Raw genomic sequence first — 14,478 nt, forward strand, 5'->3', positions numbered from 1 at the left:
GTGTCAAGGAAAACTGTCACTACTTGCACAGGCCCCGCATGCAAGTCAGAGGCTGACAATACCAACGACAGTTATTATTAACGATGTGTACCACCCTCCTCGCGCCCAGCGGCACTCAACACCAGACGACTATATGGCGAGCGAATGCTCCCGCTTTCAAAGATTCAGCGCGCAAGCTGTCAAGCTTGCTTATATGTGCCTATCTCAAAACGATAATGCTGAATTTCAAAGGCAGATCCAGACCAAGTGTATCTGCTCTGTTTGGAGCAATTGTATTCCGGAGGAAGAATGGAAGAAAGGGTTTATGTTCCAATGGCAGATCAAGATCAGGCGTCGATTCTGGATCGCTCTGTGCAGCAGCGATATGTGCTCCGCCGAAATCGGCAGAGTTCGGCGGAGCTGCTTCGTTCCTGTCGTCGCTGCGCGGTGATCCGGGTTAATCCGGGCCACATACACGGGACTTTTTTTTTTACCTTTTTTATTATTGTTAGCCACGTGCAGCGCGACCGGCCGCGGTGGCTCAGTGGTTAAGGCGCTCGTCTACTGAGCCGGAGTCCCCGGGTTCAAACCCGTACTTGGCGGCCGCGTTTTGATGGAGGCGAAACTCCAAGGCGCCCATGTGCTGTGCGATGTCAGTGCGCGTTAAATATCCCCAGGTGGTCGAAATTACTCCGAAGACCTCCACTACGGCACAATTCCTCCCACCTTTTACTCCCACCTTCCTCCCTTCCCTTACGGCGCGGTTCAGGTGCACACCGAGATATGCGAGACAGATACTGCGCCACTTCCTTTCTTTAAAAACCAATGCACAAATTTACTATCTCAACCACAATACGCAATCGTAACTCCCCAAATTTAACTTCTTCGCTTTGTTTGCGTCCGCATAAATAAAAATTACTGCATAATTAAACCAAAAATTGCGTTACCAGGTTGTCAATTCTTTGCGACCGCTTTTTATATCAAGATCATTAACCTGTTTAAACGTCCCGCGCTTTTGTGATGTCAGATCACACGCACTCGCTAAGCCTAAGAGCTCTGTAAACACGGAAGCCATCTGAAAATCTGGCACGTTTTATCGCTAAAATTTTGTGGTGCGGGCATCTTCTGACAAGGTGAAAGCTTCGTGCGCCTTTCGTTCGCTGTGAACGTAAGAGACGGATTGGCAGCAAGGACGAATCGGTGGTGAAGCGAGAGGCCCGCTTCGACGGGCGCCGCCTATTGCCTGAACGTAGAGCTTTTATTGCACCAAGTGCCCCGCGGGAGCGCACGCATTCCATTCGCAGAACGGGAGGGAGCAATCTCCGCTGCAGCTACGCACTCAGTTCGGGATCCGGCGGAGCGCTCGCGATCTGCGATTGGAATTCGACGTGAAACTCGAAATCTATTCCCTGTAACCGTTTGCGTATGTGCGACGGGCCCTACAGGCAAAAATTTTAATACAATACAGGTTATACGCTGTCGTCTGCCTTTTCAAACTATTACCGTCCATCGTGCCCAAAATAATGCTTCTTTCTTTTGATCATTGAGGTTATTAGTCGTAAGCAAGCAATGCAAGACCTCACTGGTGGAGACGGGAGCAAAGAAGTTGAACGCACTATTCAGTACCGGTGTTGTAAGTAGCCGTCTTTTCTATAGCCTACCTAGCCTAGCATAAACTTTGCGGCAGTTCTAGAGACCTTCGTACGATACGTGTTCGCAGTGTTCGTGACACGGCCACTGTCACTGCTCTAAAGTTTGCCCTGTGACCTGCTTGAAGCCTTCAATAAGCATATTTCCAAAAGCTCAATAAGTTGCATCAGAAGATGCTTCCAACAATTATCCCATATGCATTTTGCTTTTGTTGTCGTATGCTAACCAACTTTAGTTCGCATTTCATTACGATTCTTTAGTTTATTCTGGTTTTTTTTTTCATATTTCTTTTGGTAAGCGCCGGCCTTTAAATCGGGGGCGACTGACACTGCTTCCTTTACTAGTATTCTAGTATTGACATCACAGCTGGTAGCAACTGACGCCAAACACTCTAAACAGAAAGGAGTAAAAAGGGTGTAAAGTTGTCCTCTAGCGCACACCCTTTAAAAAAAGGCTGTGCGCTAGAGGACAACTTTGCACCCTTTTTACTCCCATATTGGTGTATTCGTGTTTAGAGCGAAGGGCAGAAAAAATAAGGCGTGCCGGGAGCCAATCTTAGTGCTTCTCAGGGACGTTCATAGTTTGTTAGCGGTGTAGCCGATATTATTACTACCTCGTCATCCCTTCACGTTGTCATTAGACACCTTTAGCATACCGTGTACCGTGTTAGCGTTACCGGTACCGGAGTACCAGGAGCCTGCGCGCAGCCAATGCGCATGCGCAAATTGCCTTGACGGCGCCAGATGGTGCCACATACCTGGCAGCTGTGATCGCGCCCGCAGCGTCGGAACCAATCAGCGCGCGCTCACCGCCGGTGGGCGGGCTCCCTGTACTCCGGTACCGGTAACGCTAATACGGTACACGGTATGCTAAAGGTCCCTATTGTTACAGTATTTAGTGCCTCTTGTACAAGGTTAGGAGTGGCTAGGACCAGACAACTCCTGGCATCTATAGCAGAACAGGTGGCACACTCACGCAGGTAGACGAAGACCACGGCCATAGAGGAGTCGTTGTAGGCACGGCCGGGCACCGAGCCGTTGCACACGAAGTGCCCGGCGTAGTAGCTGTGCGGATAGTAAATGACGAAGCCGCGCATGGGGTCGAACTCGACATCGTGGGGTGCCAGCGACACCTCCTCCATTTCGTCCTGGCCCAAGTCCTTCCAGAGCTGCACCTTGGCGCCGGAGTGGGTAGGCAGGCAGGGTACCACCGACAGCTCGCCGTGGCGCACCGTCACGAATACCAGCTGGTCCATCTGCTTGTCCGGCTGGAACAGGTAGTAGTCGTCTGCGCCAGTGACGAGAAGGTCAGGGTGGTTATTCAAACTATATCCAGTCTGCAACCGCAAGCTTCGCTCTTGGCAATAAAGCAAAAAAAGGCTCCAGGTATGCAACACACCCACACATATGCACACACGCATACGCACACACAACACGCATACACGCACGCACATACACATGCAACACACACGCATGCACGCCCATACACATTATATAACTGGCTTTAGGTTTTAATAAACAAGCCCCCATGGACATTAGGACGTCAAATAAAGTTGACGTCAACTGAAACAATTTCTAAGCCTTTTGCAAACCATTTTAGAGCAAGCATTTATGCTCCTTACGCTGACTTTTTTTTTTCTTTTTTAACGGGGAAGTTCCATTGTGTCTTTTATAACGGCTAGAATTAGACGTGTGTACATGCCCTGCGTGGAAGCCTCCGATATTAAGTGTCGATGCCCTCATGCAGATAACGGTAAGAGGACCCACCATTGACAAAGACGTAAACTGACGTGGCGTTCCCACTGTTTGCGAGATCGGTGGTTCCGTTGTAGTAGCAGGTGTAGCGGCCCAGGTCCATGACGTCAGTAGTGTTGAGCTCAAGGACGCTCTTGAACGGACGTACGCCATCCAGCTCTTCTTCAGTGACAGAAAAACGCAGAGAGACGTTATCCTGGAATTGAACAAAACATGAGTTGGACAGAGTTTGGGACGTCGGTATCAAAAGAATTACATAACCGCAAGAAGAAAAGATTTGGAAAGAAGCATTGTTCCTGCTTCTGTCTGACGACATTTATGGAAGAAACTGGACGCATTATGAACAGCGCTCCAATTAACTGAACGTTGTCTCATAATTCAAATCTCTGTTAAGTGAAACGTCATTAATGCGTTCACGTCTAAATACGTATTGTTCTGTAAGACCTGATACCAATATACCGTCGGTACCAAACAGAATTCAAGAATGCTGACTTGAACACACATATAACGGACATGCAGGTACGCGTGTTTCGCAACCACAAGTTGATTTGTACGTGTTTCGCAACCACAAGTTGATTTATTTCTCTCTCTCTTTTTTTTTTTTTGCCCTCTCAAACTCAACTCGTGAGCCAAATTACGACTCCAGGCCAGCAGAGGTCGTCTGAAAACAGGCACACACGGTCTGGAGTGAGGCACAAGATGGCGAAAATAAAAGAGAAAAATAACAGTCCCATAAAAGCCGAGCACATGCTAGTCGTATCACGAGGACAACTGCCTCTAAATGCGGTGAAACAAAGCGTTCGAGTGGCGAACACGCGCGACCTTGAAAAAAAAAAAAAAAACTATGTAACTATTGCGTCAGCCGTTACAAATACATTGTATACTTTTCCAGATGTGTAATTACTGTATGTTTCCTCCGCAAAAACGCTCTTTAGTCATAACTAAACAGTTGTGACATCATAGCGAAACGTCCGCGCCTCACAAACACGCGGCTGCTATCAAACTTTGTCTCTATCAGGAACACTCACACACAAAAAAAGTAAAACGCAGTGCAGCAGTGCAGCAGTGTAATGAAATAATTTCCGCTTCCAATAACAGAACAACCTAACCCCGCCTGATCTGTCATTATAATGACCCAGGGCGCGAATTACTCAAACACTCTCACTTGATAAAGCAGAAATTCCCTGTTCGTGAGGTGACGGCGTACAGAAGATGCAAGCAGCTAGGCGTACAAAAATAAGTGTGTGGAGAATGAAAGGGCACTCGCCGTGCATCATTTGTGGCTGTTATCATGAAAATAGGAGGAAACGCGACGGACACATGAATCCATTGTAGCTACTAGATTTCTGTTACCTCGTGAGCCGAAAGCTTTCGGGGCATCCATTGTTACCTGCGCAGGCTGGTCTAACATTGGGGTAACAAACTTCTGCCGCGCCCAGAAAAAAAAAGAAGAAAAAAGAAGGTTGTGGGGATACGAAAAGGAAACAGAGGAAAAAACAGGACCTGAATAGAGGGACGAGGTCACGAGGAAATTGCGCGTGGCCACAGAAGTATTAACACAAAGCTGCGTGAGAACAATAAACACTATCGCGTTCCCCACTACTGTTGTCAGCAAGCGTTATCGATCTTTTCGACCTGTATACGCTTCCTCCTGTGTTGAGCTCACTCTGAACGCTTTGCTATCGTGATTTCTGCACTTGGCCCTCACAGCGTTCGGCAGCCCCAGTAATGAGCAACGAACATTGCGAGGTGCTGATTGCAGCGACTTACCCCGAGGGGCGGCAGCTTCCAGGCCACCGGGTATCTCCCGTAGCACGTAATGCGCAGAGTGCTGTTGGCCGCAATGTCGATGTAGGACCCGTTGGTGTCCAACTTTGGTGGCAGGTACCGAGACACTCCCGATGTCGGACCTGCAAAACGCGGACAGAGCAGAGAAGCGATGTATCTGTCAAATGGTCGAGGATAGCACATACATCGTTTGTGACGCAATGATTACTTTTGGAAACGCAACGTATAGATGTTTAGGTCGGTACGTGGAAAACTATTAGCGGCCGGCTTTGTCGTGTTGAATCTATTCGGTTTGTTCGCGCTTAGTTGTTAGTTATCGCTGCGTCGCATTAGAGTTGTGCCGGCTTCACTGGTGTCTTAGAGCTTGTGCTTAAGACACATTCCTTGCTTTGTTTTCTAGCGGTAACGCGTAGCGCTATGGCTATATCATACGTCATTAAGAACGCGTATCTGCAGTTTTCAAGAACTGTGTTCCTGGAGTTGAGAATAAATAATACCAGACCAATGTTTTCTGTGAAGACAGCTGCTTTAATTTTCAATGTGGCGTAGTCACTTTTCCGTGTCTGCCGTAATATCCGGCATACAGCCCGCTCCCGGTGCGTAGTCCTCAGGGCTCAATTTTGGATAAAAAAAAGAATGTCGGATTGCCCGCACCTATTTCCGGGTAGTCCGCACCCGGCACATTAGAAAGCCTGCAAAGCCTAAAATTGTAACTTTTATAGCCCGTGGGCAGTATGCCAGAATTTACGGTACTCCAACGCTACCTCATCGACTCCCTTATTTTTTCATGATGCTTTTTTTGTCTTCGCATTCGTTCTTCCCTCCGCCAGGAACAATTCACGTTCGCCGCAGTACCAGCTGTGTTTTCTTTCAGGCAGCGTTCTCCTTTTGCCCATGTTTGTGAGAGCAGCCGCCCTCTGACACTATACGCAGGGTCAGCTGACCCACGAGTATGCCTTTCTCGGCTGAGCGAAACAGGTCGGCCGTCGGATGGTAATCAGAATTATGCAGCCATCCGGCAAACACAGGTCAGTGCACGCCTCTTAATCTTTTCATGAGGTCCGCACCCCAGCAGCAGCGTTTCTAGACGGCAATGAAATTTGCACGCTGGCGTAGGCGTCGGACGCGTGGGTCATTCGCTGCAAGCAACACTCCCTCCCTCCTCCCCCACCTCCATCTTCTAGCCTCCCTCGAGACAGAGCAATAGCTGCACGATCGTTTGGGCTTCAGTACGACTGGCCTGGCCATATATATCAAGCGAGCACTCGCGATGCAGAGTTCCGGCGATTGGCTGTAAAGACCCATCGTGGAGCCGAGATCGCCCAAGCCGGCTTCACTATCGACCTGCGTCGCTTTCTCGTCTCCCAGCGTCGTTCGAGGGCAAAACAATTTACTTCCAGAACATTAGCTTCATCTTGAAGGACGTGAGGCGACTTATTCATTGCCCCGTTCCACCCCCGCACTCGATCCTTCGTCGCTACCTAGCACTGAACTTTACTGAACTTCTTTTGATGTAATTAGATGAAAAGGACTCTGCCCGAGCTAAATAAAGACGACGCTCGACGTGGTGAGTTTAACCTGCACTGGGAAAAAAAAAAAATCAACAAACCGCTGCAAGACGCGTGGAAAAACCTGAGTGCGGCCGTTTTCTGGCCGGCGTTGCTATTCTTAGCAAGTCCTCTCCCGGATTAGTTCCTTCCGCCCCATTTCTCGTATTGCACGGTTGTTTGCATTTTCGACCACGTTGACGCGCCTCCAGCTTCTCGCTGCTCTTTATCGCCGCTCCGATTACGCGAGGCTGCTGGCCTGCGCAGTCCGCTGCCGCACTTTCTCGAGACTTGTCGGGGCGATGGCCGTTAGCTTGAACGGAATGCGCACCGCGTCCCCAGTGTCGGCGCCAGTTATGTTTCTGTAATTTCTGAGAGGTGGTGTGGGAGGCTTGTGACGGGCGTCAGCGGCTACGCGGCCTTTCACTTGCCGCGCTAGTTGGTTAGGTGCGAAGAAGTGCGCGAGGGAGACAGGGACAGCGGAGAGGCTGTGCCCTTCTGGCCGTGTGTTGCGTTTTCTGGGCCAACGAAAGCTTCGGTTATGAGCTACGCTGTAAGTAGGAGCAGATGAGCAGCTTTTCGCTTCCGCGTCTTGCTTACTTTCTGAAGTATGCCGGTAACGCCGCCAGTCGCCAGCAGGGAAATGTTATATTATGTGTTTGTTATGTCTTGTATAATGTGCTGTGTTATGTGTCCTGTTATGTGTTTTTATGAGTTATGTTATGTTGCGTTGTGTTGCGTAGAGTTTTGTTATGTTGCGTTATGTGGCGTTGTGTTGCGTTGTGTTGCGTTGAGTCGTGTTGATTTGTGTTCTGATGCTATGGAATCCTATGCTATGCTATCTTCGGTTTAACGTTGCGAAGCTGCACATAGCCTTTGACATACGCCGTAGTGGAGGGATTTGGATTAATTTCGACCACGTCGTAAAAGCGCCTGAATTTTCAGGAGTGTACATAGGGAATCTATGACCCGTATAAAGCCCTCTAAACTCCCCTCGTACTTTCTCGCTGAGACATGGTGTTTCCCTGAGAAAAAGCGTCGTTTCCGAGTAACCCAGCCCAACCTAGACCTTCCCACCGAGTGCTTTCAAAGGCTTTTCTGAAGACGTTGACTGCTGATGTGTTCTCTCCTCTTGACAAGCAGCCGACACGGTGGCTCAGTGGTTATGGCGCTCGGCTGCTGAGCTGAAAGACGCGGGTTCGATCCCGGTCGCGGCGGTCGAATTTCGATGGAGGCGAAATTCGGGAGGCCGGTGTACTGTGCGATGTCAGTGCACATTAAAGAATCTCAGGCGGTCGAAATTTCCAGAGCCACTCGCTACGGCGTCCCTCATCACCTGAGCCGCTTTGGGACGTTCAAACCACCATAAACCAACCATACTCTTGGCGTGTGCGCGGCCAGCAAGTTGTTTCGTGCTGCAGCTTGGAATTAAGCTAACGTTTCCAATTGTCCGTGCTGTCTGTGTACTTTGCAGGGCTTGACAACACCATCAAAAGAAACACCGCAGCTCTGTCTGGATTGCGAAAGGGAAAAAATTATCTTCCTGAGCCCCTTGCCGGCTGAAATATCATACCGAGCAGCAAGCAGCCAACAATAAATAATGTCGCCCCACAGTCCACTAATGACTTTCACTAATCATTAGAGGCCAATAACCGCAGTCGACCTGAACTTCGCTCCGTGCGAACGATAGCCACTCAGATCACTTTCCCTTTTATCTACAGCAAGATATCATAACACGCATTTCGCTGGTCGCGCTGTTATTGCCTTTTGTTAGCAGCGACAACACAAGCGCTTCCTCAATTCTCGTTTATGCGGACCTCCATACACCTAAGCCGAAGTTGCGAGAACGGTCACCACCTCGCGAATGTATAACAGAGATAAATGCAAACAATAGTGGTTTGGGGAATAAGAAAATACCGCTTGCATGTGCTCGGGGCAACCCCCCCCCCCCCCCGCCCCTCGCAAAAAAAAAAATAAATAAATAAAGCTATGTGAGCGAAGTAAAGAGTATTCGTATCAAGTGTGCGCACGAGTTCAGTACGTACTACGGTCAGGTCGCAATGAAATGCAAACAGCGCCTGTGAACAAAACAAAACATTGTACATGTACACTTTCAGCTGCAGCATGCAACTCGCCTTATTCATGAAAACGGTCTACAAAAGTGCGTATGGATGAATCGGTTGTAAAGAAATATCTTGCTCCAAAACTGAATAGCACGAAATATGCGTTTGCGCGTTTCATTCGGGCCTGACTGTACACGCAAGCACACTGGAGAGCCAGCCGCCACCTATTCTCGTAGATGAAGAGGCGCCGGCACCGCCCTCCCCATCGTTCTGGCGCCCTCGCAGTTGTCTTCTTCGAGGTCAGTTCGCCACGTGGCCCTAATCAAGCCGGGTGCGCGCCAGCTGCGCCAACGGCGACTTCGAAGCGCAGAGCGAGCGAACAAGCAACGGGCGTCGCAGGCTGTTGCCGTCGCATGAGTCGCGAGCCTCCTCGCTTGCTTTCTTTCCTCCTGCGACCGTCGCAACAGTTCCTGCGCTGGCGGCCGCCGAGACGCTTGCTATCGGCCGTTGTCAGCCGGCAGCGACGGAGGAAATCCCCGCCGCGGCGCACATCCGCCGGACAAGCAGTCGGTGCCGATGGCCGACCGCTCCGCAGGGGGAGACAGCCCGGCGCGAGCGCTCTCGTCCGGTGCGCGAGGCACCGCCGAAGGCGCGAACGGAAGCAGGGTTCGATTCTGGACTAGTCATATGGGACTAGTCGGTGGAAACGATCTTCTGGTGAAAATGCACCCCCAACACAGAAGCATACAGAAGGAAAGGGGGCCTAACACTGCTTCTTCAGGAGATATTTATCAGGAGTGAACGGACACGCGCTTAATGTGAATTCCGACGGAGGGGAACGAGTTCTGTGATCTTATGGCCTTCAGCGGATGTCCGGCAATGCCCATCTCCGCACCAAGCTTTACGGTGGAAAAACGTAGTGTTTTCGTGTGGCTTAGCTGCGCTCGTCGTCTAGTGCTACAGATAAGGAACATGTGCTCGTCAGTCACTTGTTCGCTAATAGTTGGAAGAAAGTATATGTACCCACGAGTTGAACAGTGGCAACAAGCTTTGCCGAATTTCATGAAGGATGTGGCTTATTATGTGTGTTCTGTGGTGTGTTTTTCAATTTAGTTTTTCAATTTAGTTCTATTTTCTGGTTGGTTGCTTGTTACTTGTATAACGATGTTAAAATCACCATGTTCTACTTGCTTCTTTTTCCCACCCCGTTTATGTAACCCCCCTCACATAATACTCCAGTCGGAGCCCGTGAGGTATTTGAATAAATAAAAATTAAACACGCGTCTCAGTCGTAGCCACGCTTTTTGCAGAACCCTTCGTGGAATGGGCCATTAGAAAAATGTTTCGTTTCAGGTTCGATTTGACTGCTGCTTCTGTATCGCACCACTACATGGCGAGGCGACACGCTCACACTTGAAGCTTGTGCCTGGCCACGTAGTGAGCATTGCGCCTCATGTTTTGTGTCTCAAGGACGCCTGTGTGTATTTCGCTGCTCTAAACATCCCAAGTTTCAAGGACGCTCCCCGAAACAAGGTAATCGATATTCTGAAAGGCAATATGGCTGTAACATTGCGTTAACCAAATAAACGTGATTAAACAATATGAACCATTCTTTTAAGCTTTGTGCCCCCTCCCAGTTACAATATGCTCAATATTGTTTAAGGTCATAGCTATGAAGTTATGAATTGCTAAGCAAATGAACCTTACTGAGCTGTATGCATTAACGTTTGCCTTTAAGAAAGACGCAAGGACAAAGAAGAACAAAAATAACTCAATTGAGGGCGAATTGTAGAAGGAAATACTTTTTTGTGTTCACAACTGTTAACCCGCTGCAAAGCTTTTCACAGATTACAGCGCTGCCAGACAAAGTCTCGTCGTAAATATTAGATGCGCAAGTTATATACGGGAATCCATCAAGCCGCACTTCAGCTTGTTCTTTCGAAATTGCGGCCCATCCGACTAATTAACGCGTCCACGCCTGATGTGCGATTTTACTGTCAACGAGCTAAGCTCATGCAACCCGTACTCCGGCGGACTAGAAACACTAAAACTCTCCACTCTCCCGCCCGAAGGTTACAAAATACCCCCGAGGCGCCTATACTGCTCCGCGCCTATGACGCAAGTGCAGCGTCACAGACTCCGCTTGGTAGAGCCGGAGCGTACGAGCGTGCCAGTACTACGCGGGGGTGAAGGATGATGAGCTCTTCGAAACCGGTATCGTCACGGCCGGCCCGCAGCAGCGGTCTTTTGATCGGCGCCAATATAAACCCATTATTACCAAACAGGACGCGGCTCGCTGGCTGCTCGGGGAAAACACAAAGGCTCCGTGCGCTGGAAACGCCTCCAAGGCGTTCTCGCACCCTCCCCGCTCTTTAACGTTCGCGCTGTGGAAAATACTGGGAAAGTGTTTGGCCTAACATACACGCTCGTGGAGGGTGCTCCCTGGATACTTTACGACCATAGATAGGGGACTGTATTACACTGAGTAATCTGTTAGTCGAGTATTTGATTTGGTGTCACTATAAGCAAGGCATGCTACATTTACTTGCGCGAAATGTGCCGATACTTGTTAGCAACGACAGCACAACGTTATGCCTATGCAATCAGGCCGCGAAATGGATGAAAGCCGTGGGAAATACGGTTAAATTTTTTACTGAGAAGCAACCACGCGAAAGTGCCATGAACCAATTCCTTCATTCCCTGGAAAAAGTATTATGAAGCGCCAAAAACAAAGTACGCCTAAGCGTGCCTGTGTCGATAAAAGCAGTGCGGAGAACATACAGACTTTGCTCAATTCGCTAGCATCGATGAAGAGGAAAAGAAAGTAGCTTTTTATACGAAGCGCTGCCCCACAGCGTGACGCGTCGAGGGTGAGCACGAATTTATTCTCGTCCGTAGGTAGGTCGCTTGGCAACACTCAAGCAGTTCGCTAACTGAAACAGTCGCAAAGGCCGGCAGCTTAGAGCATGTGAAAGCCAAGGCCGCAAAGAGTGCCTCATCATCTGCCCCAGCGGCTGTCAACAAGGAAAAAAGGAAAACATGTACAGACGTTCAGCGCACATAAAAATATCGTGCTCCGTAAGATTGCGGCACATCCTTGCTCTGCAGATCATGTCTATACGTTCTCCAGGCGCTAACTCCGCAGCAGTGCATGGAATAAACACACACAAAAAAAATGTAAGAAGTAGCAACCAAGCCTCATAACAATTAAAAGCACTGCCAGAACTCTGTTTTGGTTTTCTCTGATACATTAGCGCATGCTAACGTGAGAGGGGATCCTTCAGGTCAAACTCTGTTTGCTGACATGCATCAGAAGGATAGGTAACGCCCGTCTGTTGCAACTGGAATATTTTTACTAACGAGATAAAATTGTTCACACTATGTAGATCTCGCAGCAATGCCTATTTCTTTCTTTTTTGTTGAACCCTCGTGTATAAAAACTTGTACATTACAAAAGATGCACAAACACGCATAAAAACGCATAAAAACGATCGATCTAAGGATGCACCGCTGGTGTCCTCAAAACCTTAACTCTGTCACCTAAGGGCACAGTAATCTCCCGGTCAGGGCTTGGCTCACGCACGTCCACTCAAGTCAACTGGTCATCTTTCAAGTAATCCACCGGCTTTACATTCCGAGCAAAGCCGCTCTAGGAATAAATCATGTCGCTAGTATTCAATTACGAGGCAACCACGAGCATGAAGCCCGCTTTGCGCGATGCACTTACTTTGTCCCAAAAAACTTGCTTTAGCTGCAGGTTGATTCAGAACAAAAACAACATGAAGAGAAAGGAGACAGCTCTGTTTCTTCACCCAGCACGCCTGACTGAACGTAGTGGTTTAACATAGATGTCGTCAAAGGTCTAGGCGAAGAGAGCACTTTGCTTTAGTAGTTTGCACCTTCAGGGCTGGCATACATGGGGTCTTGTAAACTCCTGAATACAGTGCGTAAGCACTATTTATTACCAGATGAAAGCAGTCGTCGTCATCATCATCATCATCAGCCTGACTACGCCCACTTCAGGGCAAAGGCCTCTCCCATGTCCCTCCAATTAACCCTGTCCTTCGCCAGCCACGGCCACCATATTCCCGCAAATTTCTTAATCTCATCCGCCCACCTAATTTTCTGCCGCCCCCTGCTACGCTTGCCTTCACTTGGAATCCACTCTGTTACCCTTAAGGACCAGCGGTTATCTTGCCTTCGCATTACATGCCCTGCCCAAGCCCACTTCTTCCTCTTGATTTCAACTAGGATATCATTAACGCGCGTCTGTTCCCTCACCCCCTCCGCCCGCTTCCGATCTCTTAACGTTACACCTATCATTTTTCTTTCCATAGCTCGCTGCGTTGTCCTTAACTTAAGCGGAACCCTCTTTGTTAGCCTCCACGTTTCTGCCCCATAGGTGAGTACCGGTAGGATACAGCTGTTGTATACTTTTCTCTTGAGGGATATTGGTAACCTGCTGTGCGCAATTGCTGCGCACAGCAGAGAGAAGCGTCATGATTACTACCCTAATCAAGTTACGTCAGTGAGCTGCCGCAAAGTGCATTTTTAATCGCCCCGTAGCTGATAACTCCACGTTCAAGGCTTTGCTCGGTGACGTGGCTGTACAGGTCGCCTAGGCTGCTGGCAGCAGAAACGCGTCAGCGGATGTTTCCGCAACCGGAAAAGCGCAGGGCGGACAACGATTCCGCGCAGGAGCGCTTCCGGCGGAACGAGAGACCGTCCCCTCTTCCGGGCGGCAGAGAAAGACGTCCTCGAGAAGCGCGCATGCGCAACCGGTGTCGGGGGGAGAAGTGTTTCTTTCCACGAGACGAATAGGGCCACGCGCACCACGAGGTGCATTTCCTTTTGTTTTTTATTGCTCTTCTTCCTTCAGCTGCTATCAAACACCTGTACAAGACCTGCGGCAGCGAGACGCTCCCGTGGGCTTTGCAGAAAACAAAGGCGCTGTCCCTCCGCCTGAAAGGTTAGGCCTGCGGTTGATGTCACAGGAAGGAATGGGACAACTCACATCCGACGGCCCTGTTTCTCTCAACTCACAAGCGGAATACAGGAAGAACGCACTAGGCCCATGTGCACGCTAGAGATGTCACGTAACCTCTAAGACGCCTAGCAACAACGTTTGCAAATACCTTGAGCTGTGCGCTAAGATTTTACAAGTATTATTTGTTCAATAGGCCTGCATGTGTTTTGAAAAAATGCTAAAAAATAAACGCACGCTCACACGCATCCCCCCAACACCTTCCCGCCTGCGCGCGCACACACACTACATAAATACATCAATAGTTGCTCGACTCATAACCGCCACTTTGTTTTTTTTTTGTTTGTTTTTTGGTGAGCCAATCTCATGTGGAGATACATTTCAGCATATAGCCTCCTAGATATATATGGTTTGAACCTTCCCGTCCGACGCAAGTAAGCTCGTAACATATCGTAATGTTACAAATAATGCAATAAAAGACGTCAGTCTCTTTTTTTCGCATAATAAGGCCTCACCGAACACCACTGCATCAAGCGGCACAATTACAACCTATACAAGCAAACGCGCACAGGCTCAACTTCCTCGTTCTTACTCTGACTCAGCCCTCTGGACGCGTACAGTGTTTTCCGTTCTTTCTTTGGTGTCCACTCAGGTGTGGAGATACTGTGGCAACCTCGAAAGGGGACAGGGCATCCTGGATGGGGACCCGAAAC

General features: G+C 49.2%; 1 protein-coding gene across 2 annotated transcripts in view; it reads right to left on the reverse strand.

The window, feature by feature from the left end:
• Positions 1 to 14,478, reverse strand: part of LOC149372532 (vascular endothelial growth factor receptor 1-like) — a 76,618-nt gene that overhangs the window by 23,200 nt on the left and 38,940 nt on the right. For both annotated transcript variants that reach the window (XM_089567022.1, XM_089567021.1), the window contains exons 2-4: positions 5,154 to 5,293; positions 3,396 to 3,579; positions 2,605 to 2,916 (exon numbers count right to left, since the gene is read on the reverse strand). In XM_089567022.1, coding sequence (XP_089423148.1) covers positions 2,605 to 2,916; positions 3,396 to 3,579; positions 5,154 to 5,293 — 636 coding nt within the window. The remainder of the gene's footprint in view (positions 1 to 2,604; positions 2,917 to 3,395; positions 3,580 to 5,153; positions 5,294 to 14,478) is intronic.

Source organism: Amblyomma mixtum, chromosome 1 (genome assembly GCF_055824585.1).
Source record: "Amblyomma mixtum isolate Tamu chromosome 1, ASM5582458v1, whole genome shotgun sequence".
Taxonomy (NCBI): Eukaryota; Metazoa; Arthropoda; class Arachnida; order Ixodida; family Ixodidae; genus Amblyomma; species Amblyomma mixtum.